Source organism: Coregonus lavaretus (assembly GCF_964263955.1).
Source record: "Coregonus lavaretus genome assembly, chromosome: 27".
NCBI lineage: Eukaryota > Metazoa > Chordata > Actinopteri > Salmoniformes > Salmonidae > Coregonus > Coregonus lavaretus.
The window spans coordinates 21,683,129-21,704,070 of record NC_140014.1 but is presented as its reverse complement, the minus strand read 5'-3'; the positions used below and the strand labels follow the sequence as shown (position 1 = coordinate 21,704,070).

The 20,942-nt window shown below is 41.0% G+C and overlaps 2 protein-coding genes across 2 annotated transcripts; one reads left to right on the top strand and one right to left on the bottom strand.

The window, feature by feature from the left end:
- Positions 1-3,189: 3,189 nt before the first annotated feature.
- LOC311102498 (prospero homeobox protein 1-like) lies at positions 3,190-12,687 on the bottom strand (the record flags this gene model as incomplete). Its single annotated transcript, XM_084143858.1, has 5 exons — positions 12,638-12,687; positions 8,958-10,638; positions 7,084-7,185; positions 5,764-5,958; positions 3,190-3,357 (listed from the first exon to the last, which is right to left on the bottom strand). Exons 2-5 carry the CDS (start codon positions 10,557-10,559, stop codon positions 3,190-3,192), a joined length of 2,067 nt encoding a protein of 688 aa, XP_083999984.1. The 5' UTR covers positions 10,560-10,638; positions 12,638-12,687.
- A 636-nt stretch (positions 12,688-13,323) lies between these two features.
- Positions 13,324-20,885, top strand: LOC311102886 (dihydrolipoyllysine-residue succinyltransferase component of 2-oxoglutarate dehydrogenase complex, mitochondrial-like). Its single transcript, XM_084144344.1, has 15 exons — positions 13,324-13,448; positions 14,515-14,548; positions 16,005-16,044; positions 16,158-16,219; positions 16,343-16,417; positions 16,544-16,599; positions 16,773-16,881; positions 17,056-17,220; positions 17,410-17,495; positions 17,716-17,813; positions 18,898-19,028; positions 19,580-19,653; positions 19,752-19,835; positions 19,910-20,077; positions 20,224-20,885. Exons 1-15 carry the CDS (start codon positions 13,386-13,388, stop codon positions 20,356-20,358), a joined length of 1,380 nt encoding a protein of 459 aa, XP_084000470.1. The 5' UTR covers positions 13,324-13,385; the 3' UTR covers positions 20,359-20,885.
- Positions 20,886-20,942: the final 57 nt, after the last annotated feature.

The following is a 20,942-nucleotide window of genomic DNA, read 5'->3' as shown; positions in this document are numbered from 1 at the left end:
CAGTGCTCCCTACGCCCTCCCTCTGTGACCGTGCCAATGAGCCCATATCTTGGAGTAAGAAATGGAAGATTAAGCACAATAACCATCCCAGTGCCACCACTTTGCTCCTATTGTGTTCAGCTCTTTTGTGTTTGCTCTTGGCTTTGTCTACCAGACCCAGCTGAAGCTAGATGTGTTTACTGTAATATCAAAAGGATGTTGCACCGCACATACACCAATACATTTATATAAAACTGTTGTTACTTCATCACAGTACCTGAACATTTTTCTGGGGTTATTTTCTTATGCTTGTGGAACCTGGCACAGAATTAGCGGCAGTAAGTCAGTGTTGAATTGTGTAATCCAAATGGTTGCTACTATTTAAAAAGAGATTATAATTTCAAGGTGATGAAACATTCACATTGACGACTGTTTAAGTCACATTTATATTTGTATCTGTTGTGCAAATCAAAAAGTTTGGAGGATAGGCTCAGGTTCAGTATTGTAACAGTATTGTAACAGTATCATAACAGTTGTGTTACAGTAATTAGGGCACCCCTGTGTGGAGACTTTTACAACATGACTGTGTTACTGTATAAGAATGTTTTGTTTGATTGCTAAATGATAAAAGAAAACAAATAATGTTGGGAGAATAACACGGTATACATGCTATGAACTAGCACATGTAGATACTGAAATATCAAAGGGCATGCATCAAATAATAAAAGTGAGATCTTGGTCAGTGCCCTAATTGTGGCAAGATCGCTCTATGTTACTTCAGTGATCCACTAGATGACACTGTTTCTCTATTGAATGATCCTTTACTATGTCCCTCTGTGAGATTCCCTCTATATTTACCTTCTCTGTTTTTAAAGATATATACACATATCTTTACAAGTCTCCATGAAGACACTACCATGACAGTTTTACAATATGTAAATGTGGGGGCATTTTTTCATTCAATTGTTTCTCGTAATTGCTTCTTGACTAGAGGGTGTTCTCATAATTAACAAACAAGCATAGCTAGCATGGTTCCTCCTCTCTAAAAATCTCTTTCTAATATTTTGGGGAACAGTGTTCAAATAAGAAGGGATCTTTACATTACACACACCTTAAAATTATACTAAAATTCTATATGTTTTGTTTTCTCATTTAGAATTTTCTTGCTTTTCCCCTGCCCTATATATTTCCTATTACTATGTTCTCACACTGGGAGCTTCAGCACAGTAAGCCCTGGGGCAGTTGGACATTTGAGACAATTCTCTTTGTTTTCTTTCATCATATCAGGCATTACCAAGTCTTGTACTGAAAATGTCACAACAAATTAATTTGAACAAAGTACTTTAGTTCAACCGGTGGCTTTTTAATTGAGTTGAAATGTTAAATCAATTTACGGAAGAAGATTGATCTAATTGAAAAGAAATGTCTATTAAATGATTACCTAGGTTTTGTATTATCCGCTCCTTCTCATAAAGCTAATCAAACAAATGTTTTAATTTCTTAAATGTTATCATTTCAGATGTAATTGGTGCTTGGGTGCCTAACAGGTTTTCCAATTAAATGTTTGTTTTGTGAAGTGCCAAAATGATTTAAAACATGAACATGAAACAATCTACTTTAATGAAGAGCTGCTACTCTCACAGTGTATGCAGACCTTTTGACTTCTTTTTATTCATTTGTGTTTATAAGAAGTCAAAGCTATACTGCATTTTGACAGCGTGTTTTGATTGTATTGATTGTCTTTTGATAGATTTATAATAAATGATTGCTTCCATTGAGCTAACCACAGGCGGCCCTCTATCAGATAGCAGGGAGAGGAATCACGCCATTCATAGTTGTGGTGTCACAGTGTGTGTATATCTGTGGGTCAGCGTGTGTGTGTTTTTGTAAAGTGATTAACACGCTTTGAGCAAGCCGGTGCCTGGAAGAAAAAGTCAACGGGTTTGTGGAATTTTGCTTTGGTGGCACAACTCTGATATGAGGTCACATTGGGCATTACTCATTAGGAGGGAATGCATTGTGTCTGTTTTTAAGACATGGCAGTTGTTCGCATCCGCGCTGCCCGCACAATGAATGCAGGCCTTAGAAAGTCGACTTCAGTGAACAATGTGAGCAGCATAGTTTGTAGGACTTTGAACAGCTGTCTTTATGACATGGATTAGAGGCACCTTAGTGGCTCCGAATTTAGGCAGAATACTTTCAATGGGGTGTTACAAACAGTAGTACTAAAAATATACATTATATTGACTAAATGTTTGGTGATGCCTGAAATTAATTGTGAAATAATTCAATAAAATAAAATTGTGATTATTTCCATCTATTTATATTTAAGTCATTTTATTAGACAATCTCATCCAGAGTGACTTACGATCAGTGATATAAAAACAAGACATCTCAAGATGAATTAAGTGCAGCTTTATTCTATCAACAGGACTATCAAATAACCACTCAAAATATGGTGTCTATGGAATTGAGTTGACAATAGGCCATAGACTATAGAAATAGGCACAAAACATCTAAACATAACTTTGTACTTTTTTGTACATGTCATTTTCTCTCATAGAATTGGTTATTTGTGGTCATTTGCAATATTTACATGCTATTAGGTTAATACATTTGGCCTTAAAACACTTTATGGAGTATCCAAATATAATTGTGGCGTATTGACATTTACATAAAACACGTGCTACAAAATAAAAATAAACAATTAGCACAGTATGTCTTTCTCTCACAATCATCCAAAACCGCATGTCCATTAGGAACCATAAGTCAAATATGTATAGAAAGTACAATTTTCTTCACATTTGTAAGTCTACCAGACCTAGCAAGCATCCTACAGTATTAAAACACTGCCATTAAATATCAGTACATCTACAAACATGCAACTACATCTTGTCTTAATTGAATCCATATGGAGACACACAGACACACTACGATCTGCTGTCAGCTAAGTCTTAAAAAAACTCCTAGGAGAGAGCTGGAGCAGTGCTATAAAGGTGACTGAGACTGTAAAAAGCTTGTGCAGTAATAAGTAGGCTCCTATACTGCAGTGTATAATATGTCATTTACAACATAATACATTTGTTCCATGATTCTCTCACTAAAATCCAATTCATTGGCAAGATGTGTTAAAATTAGCACTTATTGTCATTGTATGACTGCAAAAATGAATGTCCTTCCTTCCTCGAGCATGGCTTTTGTTTGCTCTGTCTATAGGCAGGTAGATGATTTGAACTCATCTGGGACATCACTGTCCAGTTTACAGATGACCTTGTAGATTGCCTTCTTCCAAGAGGGGTCAGAATCTTTGGCAGTTGAAATGGCGTTGAAAAACTCTTGGAGAGTAATTTCAGCAACCTCAAGGAATCTCTCAGGAACCTGTTGGTAGAGGGATCAAACACAATGTTGTGCTTAAAGCCAAGTCTCAATGAATTACCTGCACTGAAACCAAACAAAATCTAAACCAAAGGCTTCTTTGATGTTGTGAGTGACAAACCACAGTGGATGGTAAGTGTGTTGTCTCATTGTTTATATTACGCTCTGGTACAGTGCTCTGAACCAACACTGTGGAATCTGGACCTACAAGCAGGGCTGGATTAACGCAGGGGTTTACCGGGGCTGAAGCCCCTGGGCCCAGGCCCGTGGGGGCCAAAGGGGAAGCAAAAAATATATATATAATAACACTAATGATAATAATAATACTGTATATATATATGTTTTACCAAAAAATATTATAAAGGAAATATATACAGTATATATTATATATGTAGTATATATTTTGTCTTTTTTTCCTGCAACCGTCAACCACAGGAGGAGCCCGCTCTCAATGAGTGTAGACAGCCTGCTGCTGCCGCTCTGTTAATCATCAGATGGGAGGAGGAGAGGAGGTATGGGGCCCAGGTGGGTAACTGAGGGGCCCTGCCTTGATTGGGTAACTAATTACTAAAAAATAAAAATGCATAATAAATAAATGTGACTTGTGAATTGTGTGAGTCAGGGGCTGGGACCCAGCCCTTAGGGGGCCCAAGAAGCAAGAAAATAAATAATGTCTCAATGTTCAAAATACACTAGAGCATAATTTTGCCACAGAGGATCAATAGTTTATAAAAAATGACTGTGGATCAAGTTTTATCACAAGCACATAAAGGTATTTGCCAAAATAAAGGAAACATCAACATAAAGTGTCTTAAAAGGGTGTTGGGCCACCACGAGCTGCCAGAACAGCTTCAATGCACCTTGGCATAGATTCTACAAGTGGACCTAAACCATGCCAGGAAAATGCACCCCACACCATAATATATACTTTGTATCCCTCGTTTACTCAAGTGTTTCCTTTATTTTGGCAGTTACCAGTATGTTACAGTTGGGAAGACTGCCGTTTGGGCAGCATGCGCGCCAAATACACAGCTTGTTGCATTGTGGCCATAGACATATAATCCATAGAAGGGTTTTGTAACTTCTTACCCTGGCAATTTGACTGTTAAACTCATGGGTACACTAGCAATCGATGCCAGTCCTGACTTGAATGGGAACGGCCATATATGGATTATATTTCTATGGTTGGTTGCAGCTTTCGGTTTGCCTTTTGCAGATTTCAAAATACAATCGCGGGGAAAACGTACAGTTTGGAAAGCAAAGTTTGGGAGGCCTATAAAAAAAACAAAGCCCCGGGGCCTATGATTTCTTCATCCGGCCCTGCTTACAAGCACATTTAACACCCTCACTCACTTCAAAACAGACAGCTCCTTCACAATTTGTTCTCTGTACTCATAAAACAAATACAATGTCATAATCATTAGCTGTCTGTAGTGGGATTCTGCTTTGTCTTTGTAGCCTTGTTGGCTTGAACTTAGCTGTTCGGAAAGAGAGAAAGCACCAAGCCTTCCCAGGAATTTCAACCTGCTCTCAACACAGATCAACACAGATCAGGTTTGGATGCTGGGAGAAGAATCTATTCGGTGCCATTATTTCCCGTAGACCAGCTAACAGTCCAGTTGTTGGCATAATTTTTTTTTTCTCATCTCCCGACACAAAGCATCCCTGGGAAAGGAATGTCTTGGTCCCAAGGTAAAGAAAACGGTCTCGGTTCTTTCCCACCAAACAGCCTTCTCCCTCGGAATTCACAGCATCTTTCTCAGCATTCCGCATCAGTAGCAATCTGAGCCTCGCTCAGGCGTACTGGTCCTCTAATCCCGAGTTGTTTTAGTGGGATTCTGCAGCTTCCTCTTCCCACAGTTTGATAAAGCATTGCTCTAGAGTTTAGATAATGGCTGCAAAGGCTGTGCAGCCACAGGTGCAGTGACACATGGGTCAGGGTAAGGACATACGTGACCACAACTAGGAGATTACTGACCAGACCAGACCAGGAACAGGTTACTGGGAGGAGAGTTCTCTGATATGCTAATGAAGGTTTATTACCCTGTTACTACATCAATGTGTAATTTATCGCATTCATGCCTAAACAACTTTATTGTTTTCCTCCATTATGACAAATGTTTGTTTCAGGACAAAAAACACAGCATTGGCTGCATCAACTGAGGAGTGCTGATGAAAGCAGAATGAACACACTGTTCCCATACATAAAGATCATTCACTCAGCATTGACCATATTGTCTTTGAATACATGTTGCAATTTACTTTGTAAAGGGAGGGTGTTAATCTAATATCTAATAATCTAAAAGTCATGGAAAAACATTGACGAGCTTCTATGCAGTATATAGTTACATTGGATACCAGGGGAGGAGCTGACCATACATATGGTAAGATAAACATCTTTTGACATACCTGGAAGTCATTGGCTTTGTTGTAGTGCATGTTGAGGGCTCTGAACAGCTCAGAGTCTCTGCTGATGGACATGTCTTTCACATCGGTGACCCCGTCCACTATGGCCTGGCGGGCAAACTTCTCCATCTGGATGTAGTAGAACTCCCGGAAGTTACTGAACCACTTGATGAGCTGAGAGGTGATGCAGCGATTGAACTGGGGACACAAGGGGACAACAAGTTGAGAAAATGCACTGATATTGTTTATTGAGATGACATGTCTTTATTGTACAAATCATCAAGTTGATGCAAGATGATCGAAAACCTACACTGTGTCAAAACCGTGTCTTCTCTCTTTTTCATATCGACTTTCAAATCTAAGCTGGAATATAAATGTGTTGTTTTGAGTAAAACCTTCCACAAGAGAATAAAAACCTCTATTCAGTATGCATGCAAGTAATATGGATTGTGTTGGTCTGTCATTTTATTCAACGTTAATTGCTCTGATCTTTTCCCACCAACTTACTGAATAAAAAAACATCTGTCAAAGCCGTGTGTTTCTAAACTCAGTCTTGACATTAGCCTGGTTATTCTATCTCTTCATCCAGAAAGAAAGAAAAAAACGCCCAAGGGCTGGGCAAGCATCAAAGACGTTTATTTTCTCTGCTGTTATCGGACGCAGCGTAAGGACAGAAGGAAGCTTCCCTCTCAGTGACTCTGCCTGATAGGATGGAATCAGACACCAGGATTAGAACTGTCTTTTGTTCAGTGCCACTTCCCACCACAGGGTCGTGGGCAAGGAGGAGACGCAGTAGGCTGCTGGCTGCAGGCCTCCCCTATGACCCTAGGGTCAGATAGAGTAGTGTGGAGGCCAGGCCTGGGCCCCAGACACAGACTGCCCCCAGCAGGACATGTCCCGGCCATGGTGGAAGGAGAGGGGACAGGAGAGGAGACACACAGGGCACACAGACATACAGGATGCTGTGGTTAGGCCCAGTGCTCGCCTCACAGCCTGACTGCCTGCATGTCTAAAACCTGCCCTGTGTTGACGCCGAACGACAGTGGCTTTTTACAGAGTCTTTTGTCACTCCATTTGCTGACTGGAGGGACTTTTTAAAGAAAGAATGCCCCTCTATCTCCCTGGTCTACGCCCCAGGACATGCTACTGGCTTAACAGCTTTGTTTTTCTAAAGCGTGTGTTCTTTTGTTTCCTCCCTCCGACCTACTGCTCATGCTGTCCCAAAAATACATCAACAAGTATTCTGCAGGCAAATATGGTGAACATAGAACAAACCCATTAACAGTAAATAACATCATGTTAATTAATATTGTGATAGCTTACCTTGACATCGGGAAAGAAGGTTTTCAGCACATTGGAGCTGGGATAACGGGTGTAGAAGAACATCAGCTTTGCTTTCTTCAGATGGTTGGGGGTTAGGCCTTCCTGAATGTGTCAATGTGTTAAGGCCGCAAGTACTGGCAGTCGATCCCAATCACAATACAGTTCACATACACTCTGCAAAGTGTTAATAGACTAGAATACTGGGTTGCCTCTGTCTCCAATTAAAATGAATGACACTAAATAACAGCTCTGTAGTAACCAGGGAGTCAATAATGACCCTACAACATTATGAACTAGATTAGGGATTTTAATTAGTGACTGCGGCTCTTACACCTAACGCCTAGCAGTGGTGATTGTGATTGTTTGGAAAATGCTTTGAATAGTAGCTAGTTACTGTACAATTTGAAGACATCTTCCAGCTATTTCATTGTATTAAACTAATCAAAGTAATTGCTTGTTTATCATTTTGAAATCCATTTTTGTTAATGCATTGGTATTTTCATACATTATGTTTTCCTCATCCCTCTGAACTATAACAGATTAGTAGCTTGGGAGGAACAGACTTTTTTTGTATTCATCTGCTTTGTCATGTTACAAATAAAATCATACCTCAAGCAAAGTTTCTATTCAGCTAGATCTTCAGAGACCTTTCTTTCTGTAGCCCACAGCCCCGCCTTAGGTAATACTTCCTTATCAGCAGGTCACAGCACACTATACATTTATTAGGGAATCCTACCTTTGAAATAAGGAAGTTGGAATGAAAGATTGATGAGAAATTGTTCAAAGAGAACCACAGCTCTTTGTACAGTAAAGATAAAGGATATCCTCAGAGAGCCTGATAATATTATTCTCCAAATCCTTACAACTAAGGACAATGACCACTTCTGACCATGTTTACGATCTTCACATTTCTTTGAGTTGTTCAGTAGAGGTGAAAAATAAATATGGTACAGGAGTTGGCTTACTACAGCTTACCTGTGATGTGCCGGTAATGTATCCAATGATCGAACAATGCTAAACAGCAGCAGCAGGGGAATATTAGCATGTAGACATAATTATGAATATGTTTCGTTTGATAATGTGATGATATTAATATATTATTAAAGTGATCATAATCATGATAGAATGCAGAGTGGTGTCATTGAAAATACTCTCACTGAATTATATTTATTGTTGGAATGTTTTTAGTGTGTATAAACACATCTTTTGATGGCTGTGTATGTATCCAATATATGCTCAAGAAGACAAGTGTTCTGGTACGGAGGCACTTCTGCTTTCCACAGGCACTCAGTTATGACCTTTCAGATGCACTCCTATCACACTGATGATAGAGAAATATATTCTGCACCTTTTCAAGTCTGAAAAAACACTGTTCCTGGACAGAAACAGAAGCTTTCTCTGCCTTTGAAAATTGGCTTTTGTTCCTGACAATTCTTATCAAAGCCTTGTATTCCTTTTTATTTGTCTTTTTCTAGACTTAAAGTCATTACTCTGCTAAGATTAAAGAAGATGCTATTTTTTTTATTTTGTGTTAGCAAGATCAAATACATGGTTTTCCTTGAAGTCTGTATTACTGGAACTGTGCATGCTGCATTGAACCTCAACGAGTCATTGTTCAACTGGGAAGGCAAACAGAGGGAGTTTGTATACTGGATTTTATAATAAATGCAGGTACATTATATCAGATAACTCAATATTAGTAAAAACAGCTAAGATTATTAATACAGTGTACATAATGCTCTATGTGTCATTATGTCAGTGAAAAAAATATGATATGAAACATTTAATGCATACAGCCATTGATTATATACTGTAAATGCAATTCTAAATTACTAAATCTATATGCTGACAAATGTTAGCTGGAACACTACCACACTATGAGATTTTTTAGGCCAATAAAAGGATATATTGAGAGACATGTAGGAGTTTCTCTCTGCCATGCTCTGCATATCCCCACACTCCATCTTGACGTGAGGGAGACACAGACTGTCCACGGTCACTGGTCCCAGGCCTGATGGGCGAGGGTGGTGGGTCAGGTGGCTGGATGTCACTTTGGACCTCATGGTGATGGCATCCCAGGGCAGCTCTACCGAGTCTGGGGAGGTTCTGTCCATGGATGGGGGCATGCATGGGAGACCTCCGAAGTTAGTGTGGGGCCCGTATTTGAGGAGGTGTTCCAGGATTTGACTGTCATGGAGAGGTGTGCTGTAGCTGAACTGGAATGGAGACTGGTGTAAGGGGTAGGGCCTCTTCACCGTCTGGGTAACTGAGCTAAGCTGGCTCAGGAGCGGCTTATGGACCACTAGAGACAGAGCCTCGGTCTGATCCTCAGGGCTGCGAGGCTCAGTGCTCTCATAGTACTCCAGAGCCTGGGGTTTGACTGGCTCCTCAGTGTGTGATTGCTCCTGGTTACAGGCTACCTGGCTCTTCCTCTCAGCTCTCACGTTGACGTGCTCTGGGGTGTGACACATGCGCTGATAAGGTGACTGGTTGAGCCCTGTGGAGGAGAGTTTCTTGAACACCATATCTACACTCTCACTCACCGCTTTGGAAAGCTCATGCTTCAGAGTCTCCTGTAGGTACTTGCCTTCCTTTTGATGTGTCAGATAACTTCCGTCTTTCTTCACTCTGTCCTTACAGCCCCCTTTAGCCCGGTCATGCTTCCTCTCTAACTCTTCATCCATGTTCATACGGAACCCAGACTCTTTGCTTGGTGTGGTCTCGTCATGTTTCGCGATGCTGGCTGTGCCTGTGTCATCTCTGTCCTCGCGCTCAGCATCTTCCTGGTTATAAACCTGCAAGAACTTCTCCTGGAGCTGTCTCAGGAGCCTCTGCATGCTCTGGAGCTGCTCCTTCAGCTTGTGGCACTCTTCATCCTTACTGCTGCCGCTGCTGCCACTGCTGCTACTGCTGCCTCTGTTAGCTGGAGCGGCTGCATTGAGACTGTGCTCCTGATGCTGGGGGAGCCTCTGTTTGCGTTTGTTCTCCCTGTAGGCCTCTCTAGCCTCCCTGGTGTCTGACACGGCCCTCTCACTGTCCCCATGGAGCCTGCTGTTAGGAGAGCCTGCCATGCCTCGGATGATGTTCTCCACACGGGCACGTTTGGCCTGGAGGTGATCACTCAGTGGCCTGTCCCCCTCAGGGCTGGCTCCGTTTGAGAGGTGACTGCCTGGGGATGCAGACTCTGCCGCGCTGTCCTTGGAGGAGACACTACTCTGGTCCTCCTGACTGGAGTCAGCCATGGTGGAGCTGGACACAGCCGAGGTCGGTAGGTAGAAGTGGCTTTCGTCCAGAGCCCTCTTGTTGTGGATGGTTTTGCGCAGGAGGTGGGAAATGATGGATCCATTGGAGTATGAGGTTAGAGGTTCATCGTACACGTTTCTGCGGAAGCAGGGGCTCATGAGCTCAGCCTTGTCATCCTCCAGACCGCCGTCACTGGGGTTGTGCATGTTCTGGTCAGGAAGGCTAAGGTTCATGCTCACTGGGAACCTTTTTATTGCTGTGTCGGGACACCTTGGAGTGAGTCACAATGAGACGAATGCTCTAGAAATGTATCTGAAAAGCAAAGGAAAAAACCTGAATATACCGTAAATCTCTTATTCAGTACAGTACAGCATCTATAGCACTGTGAACAGTATGAACACTTAAAAATATTTTTGGTTAATATGGTTATGTTTTGGGGAAAGTAGAAAGCACAAGTACAAGTTAAACCTACAAAACATACTGAGGAATTGCACCAGAATACTTTGGCTACTAAATGTTAGTAGACAGCGCTCCCTCATTTCTCTATTACATGCCACTTAAATTATATTCAATATAATTGATTGAATGTATATAATCATGGTGGGAAACAATAATCTGCTTCTTCCATTATGCTTACGACACCTGGGATAGGAGCTTAAAGTAGTGATGCACAGAACTAAACTATTATTTCAAAGAATTAAAAATATAATGCAATAGCCTCACATGTGATGCTGCCATTTCATTTTAAGAACTTGAAATTTCATCTGTGATCTTATCATCACTACCTCAGTTAACAAACTTGTTATTACATTCATAGCATGGCATGTCAAAGGCCCGTAGGTCATTATTTGAAGACCCTCCGATTTATAAGAGATATCTCTAAGATCTCAAGGCACAGGGGAGTGCACACTTGTGTCTCCCTTTCATCTTGGGATGGAGATAGTCAATATGAATGATACAAATAATAACAGTTTTACTCATGAAAGGTTTTACTTAATTAGAATACGAAAGGTAAGAAAATATTCAGAAAAAACATATAAAGGATCAATGTATATTATTAAGAGGAAAATAAATGAATTAATGTTTTCATCTCTCATTAGCGTTCAATTGTAGTTTCTTCGTAAGTTGATTTATTCCTATGGTGTGGATCATGTTTGCAAACAGCACGTTAAGTTAGCTAGTAAAAATGTCTCCTGGTGAAAACATACATCGATCAAATGTATCACAATCACTATTAATTACACATTACAAACGACAGACTTGCATTCTATAAAAACAACACACAATTAATTTGTATATGAGAGATCCACATTTTATATATTTCAATTTCACCAAGCCCTCATGTGACAGATATTTTGTTTTATATAAGTCAGTAAATAACCATATAGCCAATATGAACATTTTCTTTGCAATAACTTTGTATGAGGGAAAACACAACAAAAAGGATCTTCTGACCACTATGACTACAGAAAGTTGGAAAAATAGACATCCTCAATAAATACAGTGAAGTCATTCATATTCCACTTACAGCACATGTCTTTAATGTATAATTTACAGCACATTGCACATTGTATAGGCTACCTGGTGTATGGCAGTGATTGAAGAGCTGGTAGTCTCTATACTTGATTTACAATTTGAGGATGGATTATTTCATCCTCTTTATTTTATGGAAACCCTTTCTGTCATTTGTTGAATCATCCTTACAACTTTTTTAGTAAGGTTATCTAATAGGAGACTCTTATTCTTTAGGCAATTAATGATTATCAAGTACATTTATTTGGATCAATCCCAAACGAATCATGATATTCTAACATAATACGCCTATAGCCTACGTCAATCTGCATGGAAATGACGGAACTATCCGTAAAACTATAATCAATCAATTATATAGTTATTAATATATTTTTTAACAAGACAAGCATTACAAAATGTTACAGTGCAGCTTGTAATCTGTAGTGAAAAGTAGTCTATAAGTGCTCATTAATGATGAGATAAATTGAGAGTTCTTGTCCATCAAATGTTTCATCAAGCCTAAAATGTGGCTAAGGTTTGCCTAAAAACACAAAATAAATGTGCCTTTATTCACTGAGTTACTGATAGACACAAAAAAAACGTCAAGAATTCAACATAGCTGAAATCATAAGCAACCAATTAATTTGCATGTGGACAATGCTGACATCAACTACAAATAAGGTCAACAATCATAGCCTTTAGTTGTTGCGAAACTAAGGATGTAGCTGAGTAATATTAGGCTTGGTTGTCATCATGAGAATGTCACAAAGTAAACGAACAGACAGCATGCGCACCTTACCTGTTGCGTTGAGTAGAGTCGAGTCGGGTTGATACACCGAAAATGAATGTGATGAGTGCGGGAGCGACTGTCAATGCATTAGAAACAGAGGCGTGGCCTCGGAGTTGATTCAACTTGGGAAAGTGAAAAGAGATGAGCAGATCAAGGATAATAATTCAAAACAAATCCTCAATATAACTAATTAGCTGAGCTCATATTAGTTGTTTAATAGCTTATTTTTAGTCATTTTCAACAAATCTATGTATTGGCATAATAGGGCAATATTTCAGAGTGGTGAGTTTGAGGACAATTAGCAAGAAAACAGATTATGGAATGAGAAGAAAATGTAGGCTACAATTTGTGGTGAACTGATTGTTTGTTTACCGGTAGGCACTCACTTTATTGAGTGTAGACTAGAGATCACAGTATCAGTGATTTAATTGGCCTACCATTTTTTAAAGCTATATTACACATTAATAAACTGACGTAAAATCCAAATGAATAATCTTATTATGTAATTATCCAATCATATTTAGGGATAGATTAGGAAAAATAAAACATGCATAATGCACATTTATTGTAGCTCATTTTCACTCACTGTGCCACTAGTTTTTCCACAGTGAATCCTCTTTGGGACAGCCCTTTGATCACTCCCCTCTTTAGCTGGGGCTCTTGGTTCCTCCCACACTGCTTCCGCCTTTAGCAGCTTTTGGCGTGCTACAGGAGAGGAGAACCCTCCCGCGGACAGGTTGCTGTCATATCAGACACCATGTTATCCCACACCCGGTGTTTCACCCGGAATTTCTGTCGTTCTCTCGCTGTCATTCGTCAGGTAGGCATTACATAAATGGAACACTTTCACGCGGAGCTTCATCATGCTGCTGCCAATGCTGAGGTCTACGTTAGGAGAGGTGTAGAAGCGCCGCCGGTGCGAGCAGTAGGCCGCCGTAGGTCTTCACATTGCAAGCCAAGGACAGCATGACACCCGATTCCCCGGCAAGACATTGGTTCAACCCGGTTTTGAATTCTAAAGCAGTGTCTCTAATATCATTTTATTATAGCTAACATTTTATGTGGTTTCACGAAGTTAACTAGTTAGCCAACCTGTGGTTTATTTAGCTAACGTTACCTAGATAGCTTGCCTCTATTGAAAACAATCTGAGGTCATTTGAGTTTTGGCTAGCACACATAGCTATTTTTGTGATGATAAAGACTATTTTATTTTGCCTAGTTAGAATAGCTATATGTTTTTATTCAGATTTTACATCACATTGACTGTCCAATCTTTGCATAACTAACGTTAGATTAAACAAACCAGTCGAACTCTCAAATACACAGATAAGACAGCCCTCTATCAATCTATTTTCACTTGGTTATATATTTATTTATAGTAGCTAGTTATCCCCTAGCAGTCTGTTTGTATAATAATGTATGCCTACATTGTTTCCATGTGTTGAAGTCACTGATTGGTTTAACACGCATGCATTAAATAGTTGGATGACCAGTCAAAACGATCCTAGTTCCCAGTTGACAAAACGATCCTAGTTCCCAGTTGACTTGAACGCTCGGAAGTCGGAGAGTTCCGAGTTACCCAGTTTTTTTTCAACGTGGCAGTAGCCCCACCTCCACTACCACCACCACTACTGACCTTTGACAGGGAGGTACAGTATGTCCAAGTCTGTCTGTCAGACTGTTCATGTGGACATTGTAAACATGGTCCTTGGTAACAAACACCTATTGTTGGTTTTATGCAGTTTCACTCCCTCGTTTTAGAAGGGGGGATATAACATATGCATATGATATATGCTAAATGACTAAAATGTAAATGTAATTATATTTTGAATTGTTTAATGATCACTTTATATTGATAGCTAACAGGTTGCTGGTCTTTTTGACAGGGAAACAATGTGTCTGCACAGCGGGCTGTGTCAGGTGAGTGTTTTGAAACTGCGTGTAAATCACAGTAGTTGAACCCAACTCTTTCCTTTATGAAGTATACTGAACAAAAATATAAATGGAACATGTAAAGTGTTGGTCACATGTTTCATGAGCTAAAATAAAAGATCCCAGAAATGTTCCATACGCACAAAAATCTTATTTCTTTCAAATGTTGTGCACAAATTTGTTTACATCCCTGTCAGTGAGCATTTCTCCTTTGCAAGATAATCCATCCACCTGACAGGTGTGGCATATGAAGAAGCTGATCATTACACAGGTGCACCTTGTGCTGGGGACATTAAAAGGCCACTCTAAAATGTGCAGTTTTGTCATAACACAATGCCACAGAAAATATAATGATAATTTCTCTACCATAAGTCGTTTTAGCGAATTTGGCAGTACGTCCAAACAGCCTCACAACAGCAGACCACATGTAACCACGCCAGCCCAGGCCTTTTCACCTGCGGCATTGTCTGAGACCAGCCACCCGGACAGCTGATGAAACTGTGGGTTTGCACAACCAAATAATTTCTGCACAAACTGTCAGAAACCGTCATCTGCATGCTCGTCATCCTCACCAGGGTCTTGACCTGACTGCAGTTCGGCGGGCAAATGCTCACCTTCGATGGCCACTGGCACGCTGGAGAAGTTCACGGATGAATCCCAGTTTCAACTGTACCAGGCAGACGTATTTGCGTCGTGTGGGCGAGTGGTTTGCTGATGTCAAAGTTGTGAACAAAGTGCCCCGTGGTGACGGTGGGGTTATGGTATGGGCAAGCATAAGCTACAGACAACGAACACGATTGCATTTTATCTATGGCAATTTGGATGCACAGATATACCGTGACGAGATCCTGAGGCCCATTGTCATGCCATTTTTCCGCCGCCATCACCTCATGTTTCAGAATGATAATGCACGGCCCCATGTCGCAAGGATCTGTACACAATTCCTGGAAGCTGAACATTTCCCAGTTCTTCCATGGCCTGCATACTCACCACACATGTCACCCATTGAGCATGTTTGGGATGCTCTGGATCGACATGTATGACAGCTTGTTCCAGTTCCCGCCAATATCCAGCAACTTTGCACAGCCTTTGAAGAGGAGTGGGACAACATTCAGCAGGCCACAATCAACTGCCTGATCAACTCTATGCAAAGGAGATGTGTCACGCTGCATGAGGCAAATGGTGGTCACACGAGATACTGACTGGTTTTCTGATCCACGCCCTGCTTTTTTTTTTTTTTGTATCTGTGACCAACTGATGCATATCTGTATTCCCAGTCATGCGAAATCCATAGATTAGGGCCTAATGAGTTTTGACTGATTTCCTTATATGAACTGTAACTCAGTAAAATCTTTAAAATTGTTGCATATTGCGTTTATAATTTTGTTCAGTGTAGTTTGAGATTCTGCACTAGAACTCAGTACTGTTGTCATCTGTCCTGCAGGATTGTCAGCTAGCCGTAGTGTCACTGTCAACAACCCTACGTAAGTATTATAGCTACACCATTGACCTGTCTTCTCATTGGAACATTGCTTCAGCTGTGTTTTAGCCTTGTATTGTGCAGTTATACTTTCTGTATTGACTGTTTTATTTGTAGGAAATGTGATGCCAGGTCCAGCGTCTTCCAAATCAGATACTTCAAGACATCTGTAGCTTGCAGTATGTATTAGCCTGGACACCCATCCTTTTTATTTGACCCTTGTGATCTAAGCAGTAATGTGATTTTGTGTAACACTACAAGAGTTGTATGAAGTCAGTATTGTGTTGTCTCTGTCTTTTTAGGGAATGAAGTCATCACAGTAAAGACACCTGCATTTGCAGAGTCAGTCACAGAGGGGGATGTTAGGTGGGAGAAAGGTACAGTAACTTATGTGTGTTTCTCTGTCCGTTTGTCTCTGTGTTCTTTGTTCTCATTCAGATGTTGGTTGCAGGCAGGTAGATATTTATCTGTTTGCCACTCTAAATGCAACTCTCTCTTTACAGCGGTTGGTGATTCTGTCAAAGAGGATGAGGTGGTTTGTGAAATTGAGACGGACAAGGTATGACAGTTCTGGAATTATTTAATGGTCACTGAATCACTCACCTTTTGAACTGCCATTTTTACAACAGCCTTATAAAGTAATAAACTAACAGTTGACTGTAGATTGTTAGAGTAACAGACCCATGGGAAGATGTATCATCATGGTCCTTGATGGTTTGTGTCGCTCCACAGACATCAGTGCAGGTGCCGTCTCCTGCTGCTGGGGTGATTGAGGAGCTGCTGGTCCCTGATGGGGAGAAGGTCGAAGGAGGACAGGCTCTCTTCAAACTCCGGAAAGGAGGTCAGTACCACTGAGTTTACCACATTTTTAACAAATCTTCTAAATTCAAGACACATGGTAGATGTTGTGTTTACAGAGCTATTAGATTATACACATTATACCTACACAGTAAACACATTGCTATTGTCTAATATTAATCTTGCCTAATGCATTCTTATACCTTTCTCTCTGCAGCTGTTGCTGCCCAAGCTGCAGAGTCCCCAGCAGCATCAGTAGCAGCCCCTCCACCCCCTGCTGCTGCCACACCTCCCTCTCCTGCTCCCTCTGCAGTGGGCCCCATCCCTACCACTATGCCCCCAGTGCCACCCGTGCCAGGAGCTGCCATCTCTGCCATACCAGGTTAGTCTGTCAGCCACTCAATGGACTCATTGTCATGTGAGAAGTATTTAGCGTGACCAGTGTGCACTGTTGATTATGGAAATAGGATAAATCACTTGGCCCTTGCCTGTTGACAGTGACACTTGCTAATGGCTAAGAAGAGGTGGCGTGGCAACTAAAAACTCCTGTTCCCCTGTCTGTTCGGTACAGTTTCAGCCATCAAACCCACTGCTGCTCCTGCTTCCCCAGCCGCTGTCACAGATGGAAGGGCTAAACCAGACAGAACAGAGCACAGGGTGAGGCATCATAATCAGGAATACTGCAGTAAAGGAGACTTATTATTATTATTATTATTATTCACAATGGCTCAGACCATAGTGTTGGTAGAGTATGCAACAACCAAAACAGTATCTGATAGTATGTATAGCTGTTGTGATGTTTTCTCTTAAGATAAAATATTTCTGGGAAAATTCTTAAAATAGTGATTTTTTTTTTTTTTCCTAATTTCTGTCTCAGGTGAAGATGAACCGTATGCGTCTGAGAATCGCCCAGAGACTGAAGGAAGCCCAGAACACCTGCGCTATGTTGACAACATTTAATGAGGTCGACATGAGGTAGGCAATAACAGAATAGTTGTCTTACATTATCAAGCCCTATCACTATTAGATAGGAAATGGATCATAAGGGAGCTGATTACTCATCTAGCACATATTAAACATTACTACCACACTGTATACATTTATATTAGGGATTATATGTCCTTTCTAAAATAAACGTATCTGGATGAAGTAAGGTCAAAAGCAAAGAAAGGCTATACTTCTAGGTGTTATTCAAGCTGAGACCATACAGACAATGGTTATAGATTTGAATCTGCTCAATAGGAAAAGCTTTTTGAAACCCGATGCCCTCTTAAACGATGGAATGTAAATATTTGGTCGTAATATTGGTGAAAAAAAAGATAAGATTTCTTAAAACAGGGGCTTTATTCATTTACAAGGAAATGTTAGTGCCCACATTTGACCCCTGTGCTAAAGATGACACTTTGAGGATTTATTTTCCATGCAAATGCGGGGTGTCAACTTTCAGCTATTCAGGGATTTCTCTGCATCCTAATTGAATTGGCATTGATGGTCTGGAGGAAGACTTCCAGGCCTGGGCTCATCTGTAGCCGAAGGAGCAGTCAGACCAGGAGACCAGAGCATCTACTGGGGCCCACAGAGACCTGCGCTCTGAGTGGACGAGCTGCCTCAACCGATATGGGCTTTTATGACAGGCCAATAAGATTTAGAGGGTTTGGAAAGTGAAGATTTTTATCGCTTCTTCTCTCCTTTCTCAGTGTCTTGGGAGAGGCTAATGCCGTTAGCGAAGAAACCCTAGAGTTTAAACCAGGTTAAACAATTAAAAAGAGATACAAGAGTCCCTTTTCATCATACAGAGGAGAAATGACCAATGGTGAAACATTAGCCCAGTGTCAATAGCACTTAATCACCATGACCTGGAGAAGCTGAACTTTTACCAAAAACTGTGGGTCGTTTTTTTAGGTTTGGTTGAAAAGATTGAGTGTAATGCATGTATGCTATCTATCAATATGAGAGCTGTCTATGACAAATGTATTTGTTTGTCGATTTATTCCAAAATTTCCAGAAAATAATTAGGGTAGGACGACAGCATTTTGACTTGGTCTAATTCTCTCCACAGCAACATCAGTGAGATGAGGAAGGCCTACAAAGACGCTTTCCTGAAGAAACACAACATCAAGCTCGGCTTCATGTCTGCCTTTGTCAAGGCTTCAGCATACGCTCTGATGGAACAGCCTGCCGTCAACGGAGGTGTGCTCTTCTTTCCCAGAATTTGCTTTACTTCTCATATCAGTCTGAATAAGGAAACACACATTTAGTATCCACTGGTGTCAGGTGTATGTGGTTAAGTTGGTTAAGAACTAGAACGAGATTTACATAGACAACCGTACTTAGTGTGTACTCTGCCAATGCCTCTCTGGCCTATTTAAACTAGCCACAGTCAAGAAGTGGTTCATCTTCACTGGTAACGTATATGTGGCTAAAATTGTCTGTGGGTCCTCCCCTCCCCACAGACACACAAAACGCTATATGCTTCAAGGAAGTGAATCATAGACGCTAAAGCAGACTGTTCTCTCTGCTACCGCACGGCAAGCGGTACCGGAGCGCCAAGTCTAGGTCCAAAAGGTTTCTTAACAGCTTCTACCCCCAAGCCATAAGACTGCTGAACAATTAATCAAATGGCCACCTGGACTATTTACATTGACCCCCCCCCCCCCCCCAATTTGATTTGATTTAAAGTGTATTAGTTAATACAGTATTTAACATTTTCAAACTTATTTTCATACCTTTTCTCTTTTTAGTCATTGACGACACCACCAAAGAGATTGTGTACCGGGACTACGTGGACATCAGTGTGGCTGTAGCAACACCAAAGGTAATGCCGATGGTTGGCTACTCACATTGAACACTTTTACAACAGGGCTGATATACATTAACCAAAATTCTGAATATCTCATTCGTCCTGTCTCGCAGGGCTTGGTGGTGCCTGTCATCCGTGGAGTGGAGGGAATGAACTTTGCTGACATTGAGAAGACCATCAACAAGCTGGGGGAGAAGGTAGGAGAACATGGATTTCTCTGTACTTGTTGGACTTTGTTGTGCATTCTCTAAGTTGATGATGTTGATTGCAGGCCCGTAAGAATGAGCTGGCCGTGGAAGACATGGATGGAGGAACCTTCACCATCAGCAACGGTGGCGTGTTTGGATCCATGTTTGGCACGCCCATCATCAACCCTCCGCAGTCTGCCATCCTGGGAATGCATGGCATCTTCGAGAGGCCAGTGGCCATCGGGGGCAAGGTGGGTGTTGGCTCTGTTCTGTAGACTTTGATTTACCTCCTATATTGTAGATTCATATCTCAGGAGACCCCCTTATCATATGTGGAATAGAGACAGACAGGAAGCAGTATTTGTCTGTCTCTGAAGCGCCTCCTCCTCTGCTACAGGTGGAGATCCGCCCCATGATGTACGTGGCTCTGACGTACGACCATCGCCTCATCGACGGCAGAGAGGCGGTCACCTTCCTGCGTAAGATCAAGACTGTGGTAGAAGATCCCAGAGTGCTGCTACTGGACATGTGAGCCAGCCTCCCCACAGTCAATGGCTAAACAAACCAACCTACCGCCCTTCACACGCAGCAGCTATACCTGCCTGATGATGATCCTAAACTGCAGACGTTTTATTGTGTTGGTTAACTAGGCAAAGGGATACTTGAAAAGTCCAATGCACCTTTTGGTCTAATTGCATGGGCTGAAATTGTGAAAATATTGATGCTAAATGTTGTGTGTCTAGGGCAGGGAGAGAGTGTTGTACAACTCAAAGCGTAATTTGAGTTGTTTCTACCTACAATAAATATTTGTCAAATAATTGTAATATTTTTGGCAAAAAATTGCATTAAGTATTTTTCATTTATTTTTCCTGAGAAAATAACAATTGTTACCTATCACAAGATGGACTGCAACATCACTATAGCCTAAGATGTTCATGGTACAGGTTGTTGATGCTTTGTTACACTGATGAAATCAATGGGTCCTGACATCTGATTCACGCTCACTAAGAAAATGTTTCTGCTGTTAAAAAAATAATATTTTTACCAATGAAATCTTAACTATGCATTTTGTTTTCTGTTTACACAGACACTTGCCTTTTTTACAGAATGCTGTCA